At 35.4% G+C, this 24210-nt stretch overlaps 1 protein-coding gene across 3 annotated transcripts in view; it reads left to right on the top strand.

Moving 5' to 3' along the window:
* VAV3 (vav guanine nucleotide exchange factor 3) overlaps nt 1–22484 on the top strand; it is a 439950-nt gene extending 417466 nt beyond the window's left edge. For all 3 annotated transcript variants that reach the window (XM_001372319.4, XM_056819156.1, XM_016429056.2), the window contains exons 25-27: nt 320–449; nt 17310–17461; nt 19989–22484. In XM_001372319.4, the coding sequence (XP_001372356.1) occupies nt 320–449; nt 17310–17461; nt 19989–20030 (324 nt within the window). In that variant the 3' untranslated portion in view covers nt 20031–22484. The remainder of the gene's footprint in view (nt 1–319; nt 450–17309; nt 17462–19988) is intronic.
* Nucleotides 22485–24210: the final 1726 nt, after the last annotated feature.

The raw sequence follows: 24210 nt of genomic DNA, 5'->3' as shown, positions 1-24210 counted from the left end.
ATTGGTGTAACTTCTGCTCATGCATTATACCCCACTGCCAAATAATGAGATCTGCTGTATTCATTAGCAATGGGTTGGGGGTTGAGCCTCCCATTATAAATGGTTAGAAGAGCTGGAATTGGTACTGGGTAGGTGTCAGGAACATCCGTGCAGCTGGGAAGAGATTATCATTCACTTACTCTTCTATGTATTTATGAAGAGTTTGCATTGTAGAGATTATCTTTATAAAGCATGTAATTGTGTGTCTAAGAAGTTGAATTGACGGAGGACAAAATTACCCTTATTTAAATCATCTTTGGTGCCTTTTTTTTTCTGAAAGGAACTCGTCGAGTACTATAAGCATCACTCTCTTAAAGAAGGCTTCAGAACTTTAGATACTACTCTTCAGTTCCCATACAAGGAACCTGAAAATACAGCCGGACAGAGGGGTAATAGAGCAAGCAGCAACTGTGAGTATTGTAATTATACTTTAGAATACCGTTAGTTGTCTCTTAAGGATTAAAAGCACAATAACAGGGAACATCTTCATTCTGCAGTTTTGACGGATAACCAATTAATATGGTAATGTCTTGAGCTAGGACTTTTTTTTCTGAAGCTAAGCAGAATCAGGTCTGCAAACAGGTTTATGAATGTGTCTAGTTACATTTCTTTGCTGCCAAATTTAAAATCATGTTTGTGCTCAGAAATCTATCAGGAGCGTGCGTGGGATGTTAATTCCCAATCTATCCACTTTTCACTGACTTTTTGTATGGGCCAAACTATTTCTAACTTAGACATAATGTTTATGGACGTCCTGGTGATTTTACGATGCTATTTGAATAAAGCTGACATGCAGTTCTCCTGGTATTCTGACCAAGGTTATTCTTTCTGTTGACCAATGGAAATGTTAAGTTACATTAAATGACCAAAAGATATGATGTCTGGGGAAAAGAGATTATTAACCATAGCAGTGTGTCCCAAAAGTTTTGGGACACACTTTATTTCTAAAGACCATAAAACAACCATCTTCTCTGAACATAGCAATATATGATAACAATGCAGAACATCTCAAAGGATAGCATTACAAAATTGTATGCTTCTAAGTAAGCAGTAACATTCTTTCCCTTTTCATTTTAAGGCAACATGCATTCCAAAATAAGATAAAAGGTAGAGGTAAGATGAAACTGGGAGAAACAGGTAATAGAGTGGTTGACAGAACTGGAATTTGCAAGATTTCAACTTCCTGATACAGGAGTCTGAATATCTGCCAGATGGAATTTAATAGGGATAGATGTAAATGCTTTACTTGGATTAAAAAAATCAAATTCATAAGCACAAAATAATGGGAGATAAAGCTCTATTTCAATTTATGTAAAAATGACCCAAGAGTTTTAGAAGAATACATATTCCATATGAATCAACAGTATGAATGAGTAGCCAATGCCACTACCTCTCCACCTCAAAAAATATTGAATTAACAAAAGTATAGCATCCATATATTAAGAAAGTGGTATTTTTTAAATGTCAAGGGAAAATGAAGAAGTCCCTCAGAGCATTGGCTTTAGAAAAATTGTGGAGGAAAATGGATATTTACACCAACAGGCATGGATTAGGATGTGATATGTGTCATTATAGGGATACCCAATAAGTGAGATGAAAGTAACTCTCTACTTGGACTTCTGCAGATTGTAATATTTTCTGTAGTCTCAGATGCCATGATTTAGAAGGGATATTGATGAATTGATGAGTAACCAAAGTACGATATCCCAGAATGATAAGGAGACTTGAAACTATCCCTAATAAGGACCCATCAAAGGAACTGGAGCTGTCTAGCCTGGAGAAAAGACATGTGAGAGAACATGATATATGCCTTCATATATTCTAGGAGCTGTTAGGTAGACTAGAAGTTGAATTTATTTTTATCTCCAGAGAACAGAAATGAGCACCAATGAGTGGAAGCTACTGGGAGACAGATTTTGGGTCCATAAAAGGAAAAAAAAAACACCTTCCTAATGTTGAATGCTGTACAAAAATGAAATGAACTATTTTAGGTACTAATGACTTCTTGATTACTAAAAGTCTTCAAGTGGTGGTCGGATAACAAACAACTCATCATAGATTTTATAGAAGAAATTTTTGCTTTAGGTAATAGTAGGCTAATGAGATTTCTAGTCACTTCTAACTCTCACCTTCTGTGGTAATACAATCTATCTTCATTTCTATTATTTTCCTCCCTCCCTCCCTCCCTCCCTCCCTCCCTCCCTCCCTCCCTCCCTCCCTCCCTCCCTCCCTTCCTTCCTTCCTTCCTTCCTTCCTTCCTTCCTTCCTTCCTTCCTTCCTTCCTTCCTTCCTTCCTTCCTTCCTTCCTTCCTTCCTTCCTTCCTTCCTTCCTTCCTTCCTTCCTTCCTTCCTTCCTTCCTTCCTTCCTTCCTTCCTTCCTTCCTTCCTTCCTTCCTTCCCTTTTCTCTCTCATCTATCTTTCCATCTGAGCTTCCATCCATCTGTCAATCCACTTAAAAACCCCTGCCCTTCTACTCCTTTGCCAGGTCTTATTGTTTTTTCTATGAAAATATCTTTCACATATACCCTCTTCTCTTTCCTCATATAGAAAGCCCCTTTCAGGTCTTACATAGTCAATTTAATAACTTGCAACTGTCTCCCTGCTTCAGATATCTCCCCACTCTAATCCACCTTCCACATACCTACCAAAAGTGATAATCCCACAAAATAAATCTGGCCACCTCACCCTGCTTCTCAGTAGACTTTACTGGTTCCCTTAATTATTAGTAAATGCAATCAATACAATATTTGGCATTTAAATTCAATACAATCTATTCCAGCTCACTTTTCTATGCTTACTAAACATTGCCTCCTTTCACAGAATCTATAGGCTAACCAAGTTGGTCTTCTTGTTTTCTCTGCTACCACATTACAACTCCTGTGTTCACACAGGCTTCCTCCAAGTCTAGAATGTTGTCTCTCCTCATCTCTGCCTCACTTAAGTTATTACAAAACTCAGTTCAGTGTCCTTTGCTGCAGAAGTTCAGTGTCCTTTGCTGCAGAAGGCTTGTTTCCCAGACATGCCCTTCTCATCATAAACACTCATAATGGACATTTTCTCTCCTATCCTCCAGAGAGGATCTTGTATTTTTTTAAATTTATTTTTGGCATATATTTATATGTGTATATGTTATTTATTCTGGTAATATAAGTTCATTGAGCAAAAGTCCTGTTTCCTTTTTGGCTTTGTACTCCTAACACCTTTTAAAGAACCTAGCCAGTAGTAAGCCCTTAATAAGTCCAAGTTTATCCATCTATTCACTATCTACCCATTTATCCATCTCTCTATTTCTCTTCTTTCTACCTTTTATTTATATATTTGTAAAAATATAGACTATAGAGCTTAGGATATGTCTCAGGATTGGAAGGATCTAGAAGGATTGGCACAAAACAGAAAATTGTGGGTGGGTTGAAACATGCTCCAGTTGAGGGAGTACCCACAGGTGATGAGTTGAAATCCTCCTCTAAGTGGAGTAAGAGCAACATGTGAAAAGAACTACACTGTCTATTGAAAGCTTTTTTTTCTGCTTCTCATGAAATTCGCTGGGCAATTTAGAATTCAGCATTATTTTGTGTTATCTTCTTTTCAAATCTCTTTAATTTTTACCTGCTCATGGGAACAAATGAATGCCATTTAAGAGTCCATTAGAATCCTTAGCTTATAAAAAGTGGGAATAGTTAGAGATGCTTATAAAAAAGGCTTTTGCAGGATATTAATGTTGTCACATTATAGGAAATTGGAAAAAAGGGTTATCAGCAGATTCTGATAGCACAAACAGAACCATCTATGTATGTCATGCAGTAGAAGCACATGATTGACAGACTCTTATTTGATGCTTATTAGCAGTTCTCATCACAGTTGTCAAGAATGAATGATAAACACATGAAGCACTGAATGCTCTGACAGACAGCCTATGTAACAGTAATAATGAAAGTGCCAATTAAAATGAAAAAATGCATCCTTTTATTTGGGGGCAGTCTATTATCACTTCCCCTCAATTATAGGTCAGTTTATCCACATACAATCAGAGATTGTGTCCTCAAAAGGCTGTTTTTCCTCCAGTGTCTTTAGGAAGTATCTGATAGTGTTGAGAATAAGCTTATCTACAATTTGTGAAATTGTTTATTGGCTTTTCTTTGCCCCCTTACCAGTCAGGGGAGGAAAGGCTGATGAAGGGGGCACAGACACACGCTCACATATATCGAGAACAAGGCATGAACCCTATTAACAGACTTTCAGGATTGTCAAACAGCTTCCTTTATCCTTGCAGTAATTTTCCTTCAATAATCTTAGCTCACTTTGATGTTTCATTGTGTTCTTTAAAAAAAAATAAAACACCTTTGCTTTCTTTCCCACCAACACATTTAAGGGGTTTGACAGGACATTTACTAAACACCTATTATCTTCCAGCCACAGACTTAGGTATTTTATAAATATTTTCTTATTTGATACTTAACAACAATCTCATTTTAGAGTGGAGAAAACTGAAGTAGACAGAGTTAAGTGATATACCTTAGTTACCCATTACATAGCTAATAAGTATCTGAGGTCAGATTTGAACAGTGGGTCTTTCTGACTTCAAGCTCAATTCTCAATACGCTGATCCACTGGGCACTAGGGAGGAGATTAGTAGATAAACTTCTATATCTATTGTTCTCAAGGACCAACTCTAGCTATGTTTAGAGAGGTTCATTACCAAGTTGGCTATAGTCTTATAATTATCTTAACCATGGCAACTATTGAAAAACATATACTAAGGCATCCCATCCCTAAAGGAGAAATTATATGAGTTATAAGAAGAAATAGGCAATAAAATTATATTAGTAGGTGACATTAACCTTCCTCTCTCAGAATTAAGTCAAACCAAAAAAGGCAACAAGAAAAAAATTAAATAGAATTTTAGAAAAGTTATATTTGACAGACCTTTGTAGAAAACTGAATAGGAATAGAAAAGAATATACCATTTTCTTAGTAATATATGACATTTTCACAATAATTGATCATTTAATAAGATAGAAAAGTCTTACAACCAAAAACAGAAAAGGAGAAATATTAAATCTATCCTTTTCAGGACATAATGCTATAAAAAATACACTCCACAAAGAGCTGCTGAAAAATGTCTAAAAATTAGTTGGAAACTAAATTACCTTATTCTAAAGAATGCATGGGTCAAAAAAAACCAACAACAACCAGATACTAAGTCATAGAGGAGCATTAGTGCAAGGAATACCCACAAGGAGGACAAAATATATCTTGAAAGTGCTGAAAAAGAATAGTCAACTTTAATATTGGTTAACATTATGGCACACAATTACATATTTATGTGCTAAACATACATTTATAAGGTAGAGGCAGGACCTGTGATTTTATTACTATAGGAAACTCTACAATAGAGAGAATTCTATCCATCAAAACAAGTCAACACTTTCTCCACAACTTGTAGTTTTAGATCATTAATTAGGTCTTTGAGAGATTAAATCACTGGCCTAGAATTACATAGCCATCATGTACCTCTCGATAAACCAACTTGGTCTTTGAAAATCAGACTTAGTCTTGAAAAAACTACATGTTGAAGTAAAGGCAGTAGCCAGCAGAATAGTTTTTATTGATCCCAGAGGATCTAAGAAATATCATTTCATGGCATCTTTGGTCATCATGGGTTATAAAATTAATAATGATTATATGCAAAAAGCTCACCATGAAAATAATTGTACCTTATATGCCATTATTTGTTGCTAAAATAGAGAAATTCTATGAAGAATTTGATAAAGACATTCTAAGTCAAATCAACATATACTCTGATATTTGATGACTTCAGTGTAAAGGTGAGAAAAAAGTGACAATGAGGAAAATAAATGAGAATGTATGATTTTGGAACAATAAGTGAGACAGACCAAAGATCAGATTTGCATAGATGCCTCATGCTTCTAAATCATCAACACTTTCTTTGAAAAAAAAAAATGGTCCGCAGTGAATATGGTGAGCTCCAAATCATACAAGAAAGGATAAAATGGTTTATTTTTTTAGCAATTCAGAAAATATTTTTATTTATAGGTGAGCTGAGTTTGTTCTTTGAACACAGACAATTTATTCATCAGAACTAAGATCAAGATTTCTTTAAAAAATAAACAATAACAATGAAAAATATGGTACTTAATTACAACTAATTCTGAATTATTTAAACAAGTAGTTGAAAATTAAAAAAAATGAGAAATGGACAATAGAGATAACATTGACACTGATTTCCTCCAGAAATTTGAAAAATATAAATTAATTATTGCAACAAGAAGTCCAAAAATCTTCAAAAAGTTTTTTAGCCAGCAAAAATTTGACTTACTTATCAGGTGGAAATAGTTGCTAGATTAGAATGTAATTTCATTTGTAAAATCTTGTGAAAAAAGATAATGGACAATTATAGACTCAGAAAGTAAGAAGCAGCTGAGAATAAAACCAGTTAGCAGCATCATCTCAAGGGTATTTTTTGATGAAAATGGATGGAGAATTACAAACAAAAGCAAAATGGAAAAGATTTTTGTGAAAAAAAAATTTAACAAATCTTTTTCTCCATTATGGATATTGAAACCACTACACTCAGATTCTAGTATCATAGTCTCTGAGGTGTTTGTAAAGGACATAGAAATTACACCAAAGAGAACAATGATTTGAAAAGTAGTAGGATTCAACCAGGAACATCTATTGGAAATATCTGCTTTTGGTTGATAAAATTTAAGGCTGTCTAGAAGGCTTCTAGCATTTTGATTGAGCTTCTTATAAGTCCACTATTGAGAGAACAAAGAAAAGAGTAGCATAGTATAGTAATCATGGACAGCTTATGATAAATACCATTGAAGGGAACTGATGAAACAACAGATTGGTTGCATGGTTTATAATTTCCATGTGGCTTATCACTGGTCAAACCTGTGATTCAATCATGTGCTCTTGTTCAGGAATTTACCTCTAATTAAAACATTACTCCTTTGTAAAAATATGACCCACTGGATATTTATTTTATCAAAGGAGTTCCATTTAGAGAATTTCAATGGTGCTGTGGATATAGCTGTGGATATAGCTCTGGTCTTGGAGTCAGGAAGATCTGAGTTGAAATCTGACCTGACCCTATTAGCTGTGTTACCCTGGGCAAGTCAATTTATCCTATTTACCTCAGTTTCCTCATCTATAAAATGAGCTGAAGAAGGACATAACAAACCACGCCAGTATCTTTGCCAAGAAAACCCTAAATGGGGCCACAATGAGTCAGGTAACAACTGAAACAACTGAGTAATATTCATTTAGAGAATGAAGATTACTATACCAAAATACAATGACTGGTAGCTCAGATCATTTTACTGTAGAAGAACCTAGTTTAGTATATTTGCCCAGATTTCTACCTTTTTGCTGAATGTTCATTTGAAATCCATAAACAACCTTCCCTACCAGGAGGTTGTTAGAATTAGAATTAGAATCCGATGCCAGATGGTATATTAGATCCACTATTCCTATTAAAGGTCCCTAAGGGAGAAGAGAGGAGATGGGCAGGCTGAAAACTAAGCAGAGTAGGGGAGGGCTTCTCCAACCTTAGGAAAAATAGAAAGCACTAGAAGCCTTCATAACCACAGTTGTAATGCCTGCATTTTTTTAAGGATCTAATTTTTTTTTTTGATAGATCATCCCTGATAGTTGAGTGGCTTAGATTCTGCTCAGAATACTCCTTGAAGATTAATGATTATTTTCAAGGTTCATCATAATGGAAGAACTATGTCAGATATATGGATGATGATAATACATGAGAGGATATTGATTAATATTTAATGGGAGCCTAAAATATGCTGGGCAGTGAGTGCAGCATTTCGAAGGACAAATCCCAGGCACCGTTGTCTTATTTTAGAAGGTCCAAGGGATTTTCTTGATTGTGTATGGAGTGACCTTGGGAGGTCACAGAGATGGAGAGGAGTTTTAGGAGAATCAATAACCTATGACAAATTTTTTATTAAGTGCCTACTATATACGTCTCTGCAATTAGCTATTAGGGATACAAAAAAGGAAAATAGAAATCCTGGAATACAAGATTACTTACATTGGGATTGGGGATAGGCAGGGAGACCTGTGCATATATTATTCAATGATTCAAAAGGGAAAGGGCACTAAGACAATGGTGGAGAGAAGAAACATGGATCAGGAAAAACTTAGGAGATGGCACCTGAGTGCATACCAGACATGAAGGACCCCCTTCTCAAAACAGGAGCCATGCCATTTCCTACTGATGATATTATGAAGGGTGTAATCTCCTCCTTCTTTTCCAAAACAGACCTTAGAAACCTATCTTTCTCAATGATACCTTGAAGAATAGTTTCTTCAATCAATTTCAATTGCTTTTTTTAACTCTGCCATGAATTAGTTGTGTATGACCTTGGACAAAGCAATTCAATTTCTTTGGACCTCAATTTCCTCATCTGATAAATGAGAGGTTTAGAATAGATTTTTATAAAAATCCTCCTATAATGATATCATTCTGTTGGAAGGTAGGGGGAGAAAGAATTAAGTGGGACATGCTTTTGGAGTGGGGAATAGCAGATAACAGGAATGACAGAAGTTGTCTGATAGTCTTATGAACCCATTGATAGGGCTTCTACATTTTTGTGCCCTCATTTATGGCTTCCATGTTGGGAGTAGAATATCTATAGATTCTTGGTTAGGATTTCCATAAGATAATAGCCCTAATACCAGGAAGATCAACACAAGGAGATACACATATTCCTACTTGAAAACCAGGCAGTAATCAGTAAAAGTGTCAAGCACATCTTTTCATAAATTAGCATCAGAGAGCCCAGTTGTTTATTGGACTAAGAGCAAAAAATATCTGGTTTCAACCTAAGACGCTATTGCCAAATTAGCATATCTCTGCTTTCTGAAATATAGAGCAAAGGAAATTGGGAGAAAGTTGAGAAAATCATATTCCTGAGAAAATACAAAGGGAAGAAATATAGAGGTGGGATTTAGGGGAAGGGAAGAGAAGAAGAAATGTGAGCCCTTGTATATTAACTTTTGGCATTTGTAACTAATCGAGAAATTTTTTCAAATTGTCCATAAGGCTTATGAGGTTGCTAGAATAGCATGTCCAGATGGGTAGCTCAAGAGGGAAAAGGAGACACAAGTGCCCTGAACAGATTGTTGTTTCTCCATTCTGTATTTGCCACTAACCCCATCCTTATTCTGTCATCAGTATTATTATATACCTAAAGTATTTTTAGTACTACTTTTAGTCAAAAGTTTAAGTTGGAGAATTTTGAAATGCTATATAATTTTTTAACTTGATATGACATACTGGCAAAAAATCCCTTATAAGGATTCAATAACCAATAATTAATGGAAACCAGGAATAAAAGCCATTGCCTCAAATTATCACTAAACAAAGACACCAAGTGTTAGGAATAGGCCAGGCACTTTGAGGTCCTAATTCAAGTAGGGGCCCTTGACATTATATAGGTGGCACTGAGTTTAGTGGAATAGGAACCACAAATAGATTATTTCTCTGGTAGTACATGCATTATTCAAAACAAATAAGAGAGGATTAGTAGGAAGGGACAAAGTATCATATGTAGTAAGAAGGTATAATCATGAGAGAATATAGGGACCAGAGAAGGGAATAGTGGAATATTTGTATAACAGTCAATAGATTGTCAGAAATGATATATTATTGGGGTGTACTAGAGAACATTTGGATAGAAAGGCAAAAGAGATGCAGAGTTCTGAGAAATATCACAACTTCAAATGGGACCACTAAATTGTAACGTTGGAGAACTTTAATAATCTGGACCTCATTTGGAGTGTCTGTCTATAACAGAATGATTTTTAATTTCTTGACCTGCCATAGAGCTGATTTCATCCTTCAAAGGTGAGAAGAAACAACAAAATCCACTTCTATTCCTGACTTGAGTCTCACTAATAAAGAGAAACTGATTATAACATAGAAACAGAAATATCAGGGAAAGTGACCTCTAGAATTTGCAATAGAGAAGAAGAAACTCCATCATAGTACAACATTTATCCCAGATAATCCTTCATTAGATGTTGTTCATCCAAGTGTTGGCCAAGCCAAGCCTTTTACAGTGGACTGCAAAACAATTTAAAATCTACTTCTAGAAATTAAAACCTAGTTTACTCAGATGCAGATAGTCTTAATCAAGAAAGAATTGGAAAGACTCCTTGACCAGTGTAAAGAATGGTCCACTTGGACTCAGGACATGAGTGTTTTGAGCTTACGATCTGAAATGTATTAACTATGGGACCAGTGGCAAGTTAGTTAAACCCAAGCTTCACTTGCCTAATATGTATAATGAGCATAATAATGCTTGCACTAAATTATTTCATACTTTTAAATGAGTATAGAAATAGGAGTTACTATTATTATAGTAAATGTATAACTTACAAGGTTATTATAAGGTTGGTGAATTCTAAAGTATTCTGTGGAGGTGAATTATTAAATGATATTACTAATAATATCATATGAATCAAATAATTTATTAGAATGTATATACTCAAAATTCATGAATTAATTTGTTTTCTTTGCTGAGAAGCCTTTAGCTGTAACCTCTCTATAGTAATAACATGCCAGTGGCTATAAAATTTTTGTAGCTAATGCTCATCAATTAGCTAATTTATGAATAATCAACAAATCTGTAGATTATATGTATGCTGCCATTTTCTTTTCCCCACTCAGTGGTTCATTGATTTAAACATTCCCATTAGGAGCTATTAGTACATCAGTTTCATAATATTGATAAACTTCCCCTCTGTTTCTTCTTATGACTCTACTGAAAACAGTAAAGTAAATAAAACATTATCTTAAAAAAGGAAATATTACCAAAGAAGAGCAAGAAATTTGCTGATATTTGCTAACTAGTTTGTTTCTGGTCAATAGCTCCAATACAAATATTCAGATGAGCAGAGTGTTTCTACTCATCGGTACAAAACATAATTGCTTCTCTGTGTTTAGACAAATATTTGTAAATGGGCAAGAGATTTATATAAAAATGGAAGTGATCTGGTATAAACTGATCCTTTGTTTATTTAAAAATAGAGTTGGGGAAGTATGTGCTACAGAGGTGGAATGTAGACAATTTCAAATAAGGTCACTATATTATTAATTTTACTTGTTTTCCTTGTTACAAGAGACCTCTGACTAAAAGTGAGTAATCTGTTAATGTCTTTAATGTAAAAAAAAAACCACATCAATAAAACTTAAAAAAAGGATTGACTTGGGATGATTTATTGAAATTGTGAGACATTATCAGTTTATAATGAGAAATGAAGTAAAGGAGAACAGAGGGTCAAAGACTAGAAAAAATTATCTATAGAAACCCAGCTGCAACTTCTTGGTCATGATTATAGTCACTTAAAAACTCAGAGTACCAGCAGTAGCAAACTAGAATTATTTATTTGGAGCATTCAGTACCAATCTTGCATCAAATTATTAACCAAATTAGTTTAGGGATGTAAAAGATTCTCAGAACCAAGAAAGGTCACCTGCTTGAATATATCTGCCTATTTTTAAGATCATCTAAATCACATTTAATTGTATTTTCACAGGCTCCTTATTCCTCTTCCCCTGAGACAATTTTAGTTATATATTGTTACACTTTAGGCTCTTGACTTAAATAGTCATCATTAGTAACTTGGGGGAAATATAGTCTTTTTATTACTCTGTGGATGAAAAATTCCCAGGGATACACTAAAAGCTAGAAGTTTGGAAAGCAGCTCAAGGAGAAAATTCAAAATAGCAGCCAAAAGTCATGTGTGGCATGAGGGCTTCACAATTCTGGCTCTCACAGATGTCTGATGTCAACCCAAGTGCCAACTTTTCTGTCAGTTAAAAAGTTAGAAGTATGCCATTTTCTCATTAAAACAGAGACAGCATCTGTCTAGAAACAGATATATCATGGTGCCACTGTAATTAAAATTACTTATGCTTCATGATAATAGATAGTTTAAAAAAGGTAGTAATAGTATGTGCCACTGTCCAAAAAATGATTCTAATAATTCAATTCAATGCATATTAATTAAACTCTTGATATGTGCAAAGGAGTTCCTAAGTAGTAGGAGGAGATGAAAAGATTGAATGAGATATTAGTATGACTCTTAGGAAGTTTTCAGTCTCAACAATATTACTGATAATTTAACATAAAATATTTTAATGAATGTTGATTTATTCTGTGAGTGGTGTTTTCCAACAACAAAATTCTTAACTGCTCTAAGACTTCTGACACTAAAAAAACCTATAAACCTTTGGATTAAACTGCTAATGGACCTCTCTGAAATTAGCTGAGCTGATCATTAGATGCTAGAGATAGAGTCAGTCATTGGGTCCATACTCCTAGCCTCAATATTAAATATTACTAGGTATAGATGTTAGCAGGACTTATATCCTAGCCTGAACTTCCTTGAACCCCATCTTCTTATTCTAGAAAGGCTTAGCTCTTTAAAGGCCTCCAATATGATAAGGGCAATTTTCAGTCAGTCAATCAATTTCTAGTTCCCCTTCCAATTTAATCTAAGAGCTTGTCCATGCTTGGTCATGAGATAACACAATATGGAGCATCTTTGCTGTTAGGTTTTCTGTGACTACATCAACTGAGTTGGAAACAGAAATCATTGATCTAAGACCAGCCATTCCTTCCTCCCGCTACAGTTGCATTCTTCTAGACTAGCCATAAAGTCATGGCAGTAGCTGGATGATTCAGAAGTTTGAGAACAGATCTAAAGCAGGAAATTTTGGGTTCCAATATGGCCTCAGCCACTTCCTAGGTTTGTGACTCTGGGCAAGTCACTTAACCCCAAATACTGGTCCTTACTGGTCTTCTGCCTTAAAACCAATTTATAGTAGTAATTCTAAGGCAGAAAGTCAGGGTTAAAAAAATAGAATCAAGTGCAATGGACATATCATGATGAGGCTTCAGAGGAAGAATTTAGAATAGGATTAATAATAATAATGATTACAGTAATAATATTTAGCTTTTATGCTTTTTTAATTATAATTTTTTGTTTATAAAATGCTTTATGAATTAGCTCACTTCATCCTTATAATAGTTCTGGAAATGGAGGAAGATGTTATTATTATCCCCTTTTTATATACAAAGAACCTTTGGCAGAAAGTAGTTACTTGTGGGGTAGGGGGTTATAAAGCTAATATGTGTCTGAGACTGGATTTGAATTAAAAATACATTGATTCCAAGTCCAATGCACTACCCATTATGCTACAAAGCCCTAAAATAAAAGGAGGGAAAGTAGATCTAAATATAATATTTTATATCATATGTAGAATGTAATATAATTTATAATTGGAAAAAAACAAAATATGAAGTATTGTACATAGGTGTTGGGAAGAACTATATTCAAATCCTGGCTCTGATTCTAGCAATGTGATCCTGGATTCATTGCTTGACTTCTCTGAACATCATCTATAAAATTAGAGAACTGGGCTTGATGACCTCTAAGTTCCCTTCCAGCTCTAAATTTGCCTTGTGATGCAAATCTCCTGTAATCATATGAAATAGATTGGAGTTTACAAAGACAATGACTACCATCTCTTGCACTTTAAGTTTAATTTCATTACACAAAAACCCTGGGAGTTATACATGAAGAAACTGAGTTTCAGAGGGATGATTTCCAGAAGATTATCTCATTAGCAAGTGTCTTGAGGCAATATGGAAACCCAAATCTCTCTTGATTTCAAACTCAAGGCTTATTCCACTCTATCTTGCTATTTCTTGGATATTAATAAGGATGTATTTCAAATTAAGGCAAATGTAAAGATAGAAAGTTTAAAGAATGAGCAAAACCTCTAGAGTTATGAGACACACTCCTCAGTATCTGAGACCTCTAGGGTTCCAAGGTTTAGAGGGTTCTAGGGATAGTTGAATACACTTTGACTCTTCTCCCAGCCAATCAATTAGGGTTTGATTCATTTTGTAGGCATTCCCAATAAATTGTTACCAGAGACTTACTACTCTGTGAGTGATGACTCTGGACAGTATCTGCAATAAGCAGTTTGAAAGAAGGGCTCATTATTGTGCAGCAACAGACCATTGATCTGGCTTCCCTATGTGAAAGCATTCCTTCTGGCCATTCTCCTCCCTTAACATGGAACCCCAGAGTGTCCTCCTCCTCTTTCCACTTGAGATGTAGTTATACACTTACTAATGAATGTTATTACACTCTTAACCAGAATTGTTTTCCATTAAAAAGATGATGAGGTATATATATATACACGATGATTGGACAATGGAAGTGGATTGGTCATTTTCTTCTTTCCACTGAACAAGTCAAGAGAAGAATAATATTTTATATTGGCAACCACAATAGGGGCGTTGGGTCAGTTTCCAGAGGACAATCAGAATATATGTGAGATTTGTATGTGTATGTATATATTCTGGCGTCTTTTTTTCTGTTAAAAAACTATTGGGGCTATGTATTAGAGGATCATGCACAAATATGTTTATTGAAATTCATCAGAATTGTATAATCAACCCACATCAAGAGAAGAGCTCCCCCAGAGATGTGGGCTTAAAAAGAGAGAGAGAGATGTGTATGTGTGTTTATGTGCATTGTATACTAATAGATAACTTTGAATTCCAATATTAATTTCCTACAATATATAAAATAATATTTAATCTAGTTGGTATTTTGAAAATAGTGGTTTTAGATGTTAACAGTGAAAGAGATGCTGAGATCATGGGGTTCATCTTGCTTTCAGGTGGCCTGAAATGACAATGCATTTCCTTGTTTTGAAAATAATTTAAATAACATTATTAAACCATTGACAATATTCAAATGTTATTTTGCTTCTCTCTTTTTCTTTCTTTTTTTCCTCTAAGCCCCTTCTTTGTTCTGTGGGTTTTCTTTTGTAACTCCTCCTCCAGACTACAGCTTTGTTCCCCCTTCTTCCACTCCTTTCTGGTCAGGTACTGCTTTACCACTTTTATATTTCTTCTCAATTTGCTTTTGTTTCATAATGAAAATATTTGGTTTTCATGCACAGCAACTCATAAGGATACATCTTTGTATGTCCAGTCTCTAGAGTTTTGTTGTAACCATACACATTCTTCCTTTTGGCATAAAGAATTTGTCATGACATTTTAATCTTCTGATTTTTTAAAATATTATTTTCTCCAGTATGACATTTCTAATTTATATCTGTGTGATCACTGTTTTTTTTTTGGGGGGGGAAGTATTAGGGGAGGGAAGTGTTCTGAAGCTCTAAGGGTTGGGAAGTCGAGGCAGTCAGTTTGGGGGCAGTGTGAAATGTAATATTCTTAGGATAATAATTTTGATTTCCAAATCCAATGTTTCTGTTCAACCATGAAAAAATGCACAAAGAGCCTCAATCATTGTTAACATCTTTGTCTCATCATTTAAGTCAAGTTATTCCATGTTCCATGGAAAGAATGAATGTTGTCCATCATTTCTACAGATAATAAACTGACTGAAGGGAAATTATATATTTGGTTTATATTATGACAAGAGTATTAATGGTAGCTTAGGTGTCATCTAGGCAAGAACTTTTATATGTAGATAAAATATTTCCCACACCTCCCTTGTTAAGTCTAACATGATAGTCCAAGGAATCAGAGTTATCGAAAGGAAGAAGAGACCCTAGAGATCATCTGGTCTAACTCACTCATTTACAGGTGACAAAACTGAAGCTCTGAGATGTTAGTGACCTGCCAAAGGTTACCCACTGAGCTAATGGGCAACTGTATTTTTCTTCAGAATTATACCTTAGCCCAAGAGCAGTGCACCAATAATGTGTGACAGATTTCAGCATGATTGCTGTTATGGCTATGTATAAATGGTGCAGTAAAATAAAATGACCCATATAGATATATATATACATTTGCCCCTGCATAACTCCAAAAGGTATAATATTGCTATTTATTTATTACTTTAGTCATATCTGACAATTGTAGATATTTCTACAGCTGTAGAACTATGAAAAATAGTCCAGATTTTCTCTCAGAGTAATGATGTGGGAGAATTTTTCCATTGTTACATAGGACTTAATTGTTACTGTCTGGACAGGGGAACACTTAGAAATATTAACCTGACTTTTCGCATTTGTCTTTTTGCCTTAGACTAGAGTTAGATTTTTTAAACCCAATTTTGGGGTTTATAAGAACCCACCAACTTCAAGGGAACAATTCTGAGAAAGCTTCTGACGAAGCTTTATAAAACTAGAAAGTAGCAGGTAGAGAAATTACTAGAAAGGAATCATGAAGCTCTATAGATGGATAGATATTGGTAGCTTGATATTAGATTAGTTTATGAGTAAGGACAAATGGAGAAAATAAGTTATTTTAGTCTATCCTTTCTCCTCTTCATTATTCTAAATATAACTTTACATGCATAAAATGTCTGAAATAGTATTATTTCTCTGTATCCATGAGTATATCTCATTAGCATAAGAAGACCTTTTAAAATAAGATATCAGTTTGGAAAAAGAATCCCTTTAGGTATATATATATATACATACATATGTGTATTTATTTACATATATTTATATACATATATACACATTTGTATATGTATATATTTTACTCTACAAAGTTTGTTGCAGGATTTTCTAGTAGAATGACATAATAGGTAGAACACATTTCAAAATGCTTCCAAAGAGGAAGCAGCAAAAATAATGTTCAAATAGAAGGAGTTCACGACATAACTTAGTTGGTTTTAGTGTTAGTTGAAAGGGATTTCTTGGCCATTTTCATTGGATTCTTCCTGACTGGAAATGGAGTCATTTACCCTAACTAGAAATCAAAGTCAAATGACTTCAGATTGTAATAGTTTCATAGCAAATTAACTAGATCATTAAAAATTACACATCTATATCTATGCATGCAAGTATACTTACACATGTCTGCATATATGCATGGATATATATTATTATGCATACCCATAACTCACCTAAAATTGGCAGTATTTGAAGATATTCATTGCTAGAAAACATTGCAATGCTTTGCACTGGAATACTTTGGGTCTTTCAGGCAAAAGCAATTTCATGTTAATATTTTAATTTTCTAGGACTTAAACCTGAAGCTGGTTGAAAACCTAATCTTGATTCCATGTTTTTCTATTCTTGTCACTAGTTTTTTGATGAAAGGCTAATACTGTGTAGTGTCTGGTTTGCATTTTAATTACATTGAATGATACTCATCTTCATTGGGACCACTGTTTCGTGAGGGGCTGGCTAATATTGGATTTCTGGTTTTTCCTGCAGTGTTGAGCCCCAAAGTTTTGGGGATAGCTATTGCACGATATGACTTTTGCGCAAGAGACATGAGAGAGCTGTCTTTATCCAAAGGAGACATGGTGAAAATTTATACGAAAATGAGTGTAAATGGCTGGTGGAGGGGAGAAGCAAATGGACGGGTGAGTTCATTGACTTTATCTCACTTAAAGACCTTGTTGTTCTGATAACAGGATTTGTTTTTATATCATCATAACATTATAAACACAATACATTTATTAATCCAAAATGGCTGGGAAATGAAGCAGTCTGGTTGATTGTATATAACAGAGACAGGGATAGAATTTATTTCGTGATGTTACTGAGATCAGGAACTCTTAAGTAAAGAAACACATGTGCCAATGTAGGCAGGCACTTTCTCTGAAGTCTTAGAGGTCCAAAGTCACACAGTCAATATGTGTCAGAGTTCTATCTTGAATCCAAGTCTTCCTAGTATTAGTTTATCAGTTTTTAAAAGTATACTTAATACCAAAACTATACTCTCCATATTTTACTATTTCTTAGATGATCGAGAAATCACATCTGGGCTTTCATTATATTATGAAAATCATTCATTCACTGTCCACTTAAAAACCATTTAAGTACTTATTATATGCAAAGCAATCTATTTGACACTTGGAGAGATGCAAATATAAGTAAAAACAGTAACTATCTTATAGGAGTTTACATTTTTTTTAAATCAGGGATCACAGATATACTGTAAGAAGGAATTAAGGGTTTGAAGTAAATCTATAGTGGTTTAGTAAGAATGTGGACATTATTTTGATGCAGAAATTGCTAATCAGGCCATGTTTTCTCTTCATTTGTCTCTTTATAATCAAAATAAAGCATAAAATTTGCAAACTTTATAGTTGTTCAGATTTGGGAAAGGTGTTCACAATTTAAGAAGCTGTAGAAATAAGTGGTACATAATCCAGGGCCCGATAAGTCCAGTGGACAAGCCCAATCATTTAATAGTTTTACAGTTAAACATTCCCAACTGAATTACTGTCAACAGTTTGCTGAACTATTATAGCCCTGTGCCCTTCAACTCCACCCCTGCCAAAGGGCCAGCTACAACCAATTCTGTACTCTGGGGTGACTCATCCATTTTTTTGCTGATAAAGATAACTAAAATTTTATTGCTACCTAAATCTGAGTGACTCCTGAAAATACCTGTCACAACCTGTAGTTCTGTCTTTTTCCAGCTGCCAGACCCAGGAAGTGAGAATAAGATGAGAAATATGAAGCAGAAATTCACCATAGCAACTAAGTGTAGTGAAGCGTGTCTGTAATCTCTGTTGTTGGGGGACTCTGAGGTTTAAGGATATGTTAAAAGCACAGGAATTCTAAGCTATAGTGAGACAAAAGTCAGTTGGATGGCTGTATTACATCTGTAATCAAAATGGTGGCACTTGGCAGAGAGAGGCTACTAGGTTGCCAGAGGATGGGTTAATTGGCCTTGGTCATAAACAGAGCATGTTAAAGATTCCATGCTGATCAGCATTGGGATTATGGACCATGAATAGCTTGGGTAAGATGGAAGGAAGGAAGGAAAGGGCAGAGAGAGGAAGAGAAGGCAGGAATGAGAGGTGGGAGAGAGAGAGAGAGAGAGAGAGAGAGAGAGAGAGGGGGGGGGGGGGAATGTTTATTAAAGGAAAAAAAATTCTTGTATAATCTAATGGAAGGAACTCTATATTTTGAGCCAGAGGACATGTATTCTGTTCTTTACTTAGTTTTTTATTAGTCAATTCACTGTCCTCTTTAAGCCTTGATTTATTCATCTGTAGATTGAGTAAAGAGGACTACATCATCTTTGAGGTTCCATCTACCTCTAAATCTAGGATCTAATCCTCCTACACTCTTCAGTAATGAAGCAGTGAGGCAGGCAATAGTTTTGGGCTGCACTTCTGGCATGCCTACAATCTTTTTTTTTAGTGGGATTTGTTATCCCTTCCCAATGGTTTTCTCCCCTAAGCCTTTCAACTGGATCATTTTATTTTCATATGAACATTAGTCCAGCCCTGTTTTTTCATCAGGATAGAAATTTAGGGGGTGAAAATTCCCTTATTGTTTTAGAGTTACCCACGGTTCTGATATGTAACTCATTTATGGTCATACCATATGTCAGAGGTAGGACTGGAATCAAGGTCTATGTAGCTTCAAGGCTGGCCACGTATCCATTATACTGCACTGCCCCACAGGTTCAGATCTTATATCATAAACTTTTTGCCCACCTACCCTTTTGAAGGTTTTTTTTTTTTTGAAGTTTTTATAAGTATTAATTATCTTTAGCCCAGTTCTCCAAAGTGAAGAATGAAGACCAACTTTCTAATTACTTTGCTCGGACCTCTTCTCTATTGGAAATAAAAATGAAAGGCAAAAGGAGAGAAAAAAGGGAGAAAAAAGTCTATTCTGCTACCATATGATTGTTCATTTATATATTGATTTCCATGTTTATGGGGAAGAAAACTCCACAACTACTTTTTCCCTTCATTTCTACTCTTGTTTGTATTTGACAGTCATCTTTAGCCTTCCCAAATTCCTCAACTACCAAACAGGGTGTCATGAACATACAGTATTTCAGTATATGCAGGGCACTTTGAAATACTAAGTTAGAAGAGCCAAATGTAAAGTCTCTTTATTACTCTGGACTGCTTTTCTTTGCAGGTGGGCTGGTTTCCATCAACATATGTGGAAGAGGATGAATGACTTGAATTCCAATTTTACATTCTGGATCAGAAATTTCAGGGACAAGTGATGAGCAAAAAAATCCACAAAGCATTATGAACTGATTGAAGTATTTGAAAAGCTGCATTTCTGGCTAATCAACATCCTTCCTCCTCCTGTCTTCTCCAGTCTTAATGTTGGGATTTCTAAAGATGTTCGTACTGACAGATTAATGGCTTGCCGAGAGCTGGGCAAGAAACAACCTGCCAGTCTGTCATCATCAGGGACCAGTGCAAAGCCAAAACCTTCTCTTCCCAGAAGAACTCAGCAAATACATTTCTTTATGTTTCCTTCCACTTCCTTTCATGGGTCATTGTCAATGCCAGCCATTAGTAAATGTTTAATGCACCTTTACTTCTCCCCTTTCCTGTCTCATCACCACCCCCCCCTTCACAATTCACTGAAATCTTTGATGGTACAAAGAACCAGAGCCTTTTACCTATCATAGCACAAAGGAAAGTGAGAGTTCTGTCATACAGGCCACTTGTGGGAAAGGTTTGATATCGCTTGTCTTAAAATATCAAGTGAGGCTACCTACCCCGTCACAAACACTTTTGTCCTACAAATCTCCTGGCAGAAATACATGAGTGATAATTTCTAAGTTTTCTCTCCACTCTGTGTGGAGTGGAGATGTTTGAACTGATGTCTTTTTACTCCTTGCCTTGACAAGTGATTGTTTTTGAAAACTGAATTTGAAAAAGAGAGAGAGAAAACTTTATTAATCCAGAAACTATTTGCATTTTTTTTTTTGCTGGGTGGTTATGGCAACTGTGTACTGAAGTTTCTGAGGCAAACTTGGCTCAGCATCCCACCAATGGCTATTAGCCAGATGATCACAGTGTCTGTGTTTACATGAACCAGATCAAGGGCTATATTGATAAATCTGTCATTTCTTGATAAACACCACCTACAGGACATTTCCCCCCTCTTTCCCCTTCTTCCCTTCTCTCAAAGCTGGGGTATATACAACATTGCTCCTCCTGCTATTTCCAGTTCAAAAGACTGAAGGATTGCCAATAGCACAAACCCTTCTGCTGTAATTTCTAGAAGAAGGGCAACATAACTGTGGCTTCCATTCCCATTCACGTCTCTGAATTTCAAGACTAAACAAAGACCCACCCAAGGTTTTCCAGGGATAGATCACTATAGGATTTAAGACTTCTCTCTATTGTCTTCCAATTTATGGGACATTTCTGACCATACAGTGGCACTTGGATGACATTCAGTGGCCATCAGAAGTCTTCTTCTTGGTTTGTTTGCTTCTGTAATTAAAATAGAAATGATTATTCTCTGGTGCTGTGATAGCATCATCTATTCCTATATACATATATTTATATTTATATGTGTATAGATATGCATATATATGTATGTAGACACACAAATATATGCACACATATGTATACATGTGTGTGTTTGTGTGTGTATATATATATATCCCATTCATAACCCAATTCTACCTATCTCTTGAAATTTGGTAAAGAAGAATGCATTTGCTTCTTGCGAAAAACATAGATATTTGGGCTTTAGCTAAATGTGTTGAATGCCCTGTATTGGAAAAGTTAAATGCTGCATATTCACATGCATTTCTAATTGAGAGCATTCAGTAAAGAAAATTGAGATCACCTCTGAAATGAAGCAATGGTGATGTACTCCCCCCCAGTTACATGTAGGAAAACCCTGTGCACACTGAAGGAGATGCATTGATCTGGGTGGAGATTCTTGTGGATTAGAAGTTTCTCATATAGGATAGATTCAGGAAGTTTACCTCAGAATTATGTAAACTGTGATTGTGTTTAAAAAAAAATACTGTGTAATGGCATCAGTTAGTGTATTCGTCAGTGTGGTCATGAGCACTAGAGTGTATTTTGTAAAATGATTTGTACAGTAAAGTTACCTGGAGGATGTTTTCTTTGATCATGTTCTGTGATGCCTAATTTAGCATCAGCCACCACTGTGGGTCTTTGGTGTGTTTTTTGTTTCACTCCTAGCGGAGCATTGTGGTAGAGGAAGCAATGTAACACATAGGTCCCATGCCTTAGCATGGGCTTCTTTTGGCAAGTTGACCCACTTCCTTAAAACCAGCCTCTGCTCTTCTTCATTTTTTTTTTTAATTTTGCTAGTCCAGAAACTTACCCAGCCATAGGGGGGTATTAAAGCTATGCTGGGACCCCCTTTTTCATAAGATACCAGTTGTACCCTTTTTGTTTTGGTCTGTGTTGAATGCCCTGTATTGGAAAAGTTAAATGCTGCATATTCACATGCATTTCTAATACCAAAGACATAACTCAAGGCTACAGAGTCACCAATCACCACTACCCCTGTGCTTCTTCTTGCCTGGATGCAGCACTTGCTGTCACACCTTGGATCTCATCAGTAGTGCTTAAGTTTGTAATATTTTGTAAATATGTCAATACAATAAAGTAGTTACAACTTGTATTCGGTTCATTGTCCTCCATTTGAACGGCACACATCAGGGCGGAAAGGTCTTTTCTAAACTTCTGAAAGTTGACGATGGCAACATGAAGAAAAAAGATAGAACTATGATTTTATCAGTGTGGGAGCACTCTCAGGGCAGACAATTTCTATACAAGTTGAGGTTGTACACCACATAGAAAATTGGACTTGGACTCAGAAAAACTGAGACCAAATCCTGCCTTAGAATCTTAGTAGCTCTGAAACCTAAGCAAATCTCTTAACATCTGTGTCTCAGTTTACTCATCTGTAAAATAGAGATGAATAATATCACCTATTTCCCAGGATTGTCATGAAGGTAAAAATAATGTTGCTAAAATGCTCTGCAAAACTTAAATCACTCCATAAGTTCTATTACTACTACTAGTATTATTATTATTATTATTATTAATTTTTATCATCCCATCTCATCTATGGCATTTAGACTTGGAGAATTCCCTAAAGTTCTAAGAGTATAAGTGACTTGTCCACTATCACACAGCTGATAAATGTCAAGATAGACTTTGGACCCAGGTATTCTTGGTTGTATGTTCAAAACCACCCACCTCTCAATGTATTATACTAATTTACATTATAAATATTTATGCCGAACCTTACCTGGAAAAAGTTGTCTCATTTGAGGCTCACAACCACCTCATCGGATTGGTACCACAGGGGTTACCTCTATTTTACAAATGAGAAAATGGAAGCCCAGAATGATTTAATGCATTGTCAATGGATCACAAAGTAAGAGTTTAGCAGGATTTAAAACCAAGGTTTCCTTACTCGGTGTCCAGTCCTCTATCCATTAAGATATGACACATCTTAGAGAAATAATTTGGTTTGAGACCCTTATTTTAATCATGTTTTTTTTTTCCCCCAGCACTTTAACATCTGTGGATATCATACTACATGTGTCAAACTAAAAAGGTGTGTGTGTGTGTGTGTGTGTGTGTGTGTGCGCACGTGATAAAATAACATAAGGGATGAAGTAGAAAGTTTCTCTGCTGACAATGGTTATGGTGGTTGGGATGGAGCAGTGGGAGAATATTTCCTAGAATGCTACTCAGTTTTCCATTTGAGAAATACTTGATGAGGGATAGGATTCTAAGCCAGTAAAGTCCAAATGATGGAATTCCCATCCTTTATTCCCTATCACTTATTCTATATCTACTCTGCCCAAAGGTCTTATTGGCTCTATTGATATTGGTCAAGTCCCTTACTCTGCATGATTCCTTGTTTCAATTGTGCTGCAGACTATTCCTGCCCATCCTGTTGTGTACTTCTCCACAGAGTCAAGATGGTTGTGAGGATCAAAGGAAAAAAGACACACACAGAGTTTTTGTGAATCTTAAAGGACTGGATGAATCTCAACTATTATTATTCAACATCAAATCTGATTATCTCTCCCAAATTCAAACTTGACAATGATCTGGTACAGCTGACCATATTTCAGTATTTCACATTATTTCCCAAAATATATTCTGGATTTTACTTATACAGGTTGTTCCAAAAGTCAGAGTACAATTTGGAGCTTCAAACAACCCTAAGTCTTTGGGGATCTATTTATGAAATTCTCAATTCTTGTTTTAGCAATTGAAGCCTCATCGACATTTAGACTTTGTCCACATAGTAAATGGGAAAGTGAAGTGACCCAGTGGATTTGGAGTTAGGAATCTTTTTCATAGTTCATGTTTAACAGGGCTATGCT

The sequence above is a fragment of the Monodelphis domestica genome, chromosome 2, assembly GCF_027887165.1.
Source record: "Monodelphis domestica isolate mMonDom1 chromosome 2, mMonDom1.pri, whole genome shotgun sequence".
Lineage (NCBI taxonomy): Eukaryota > Metazoa > Chordata > Mammalia > Didelphimorphia > Didelphidae > Monodelphis > Monodelphis domestica.
This window is presented reverse-complemented; position numbering and strand designations above follow the sequence as displayed.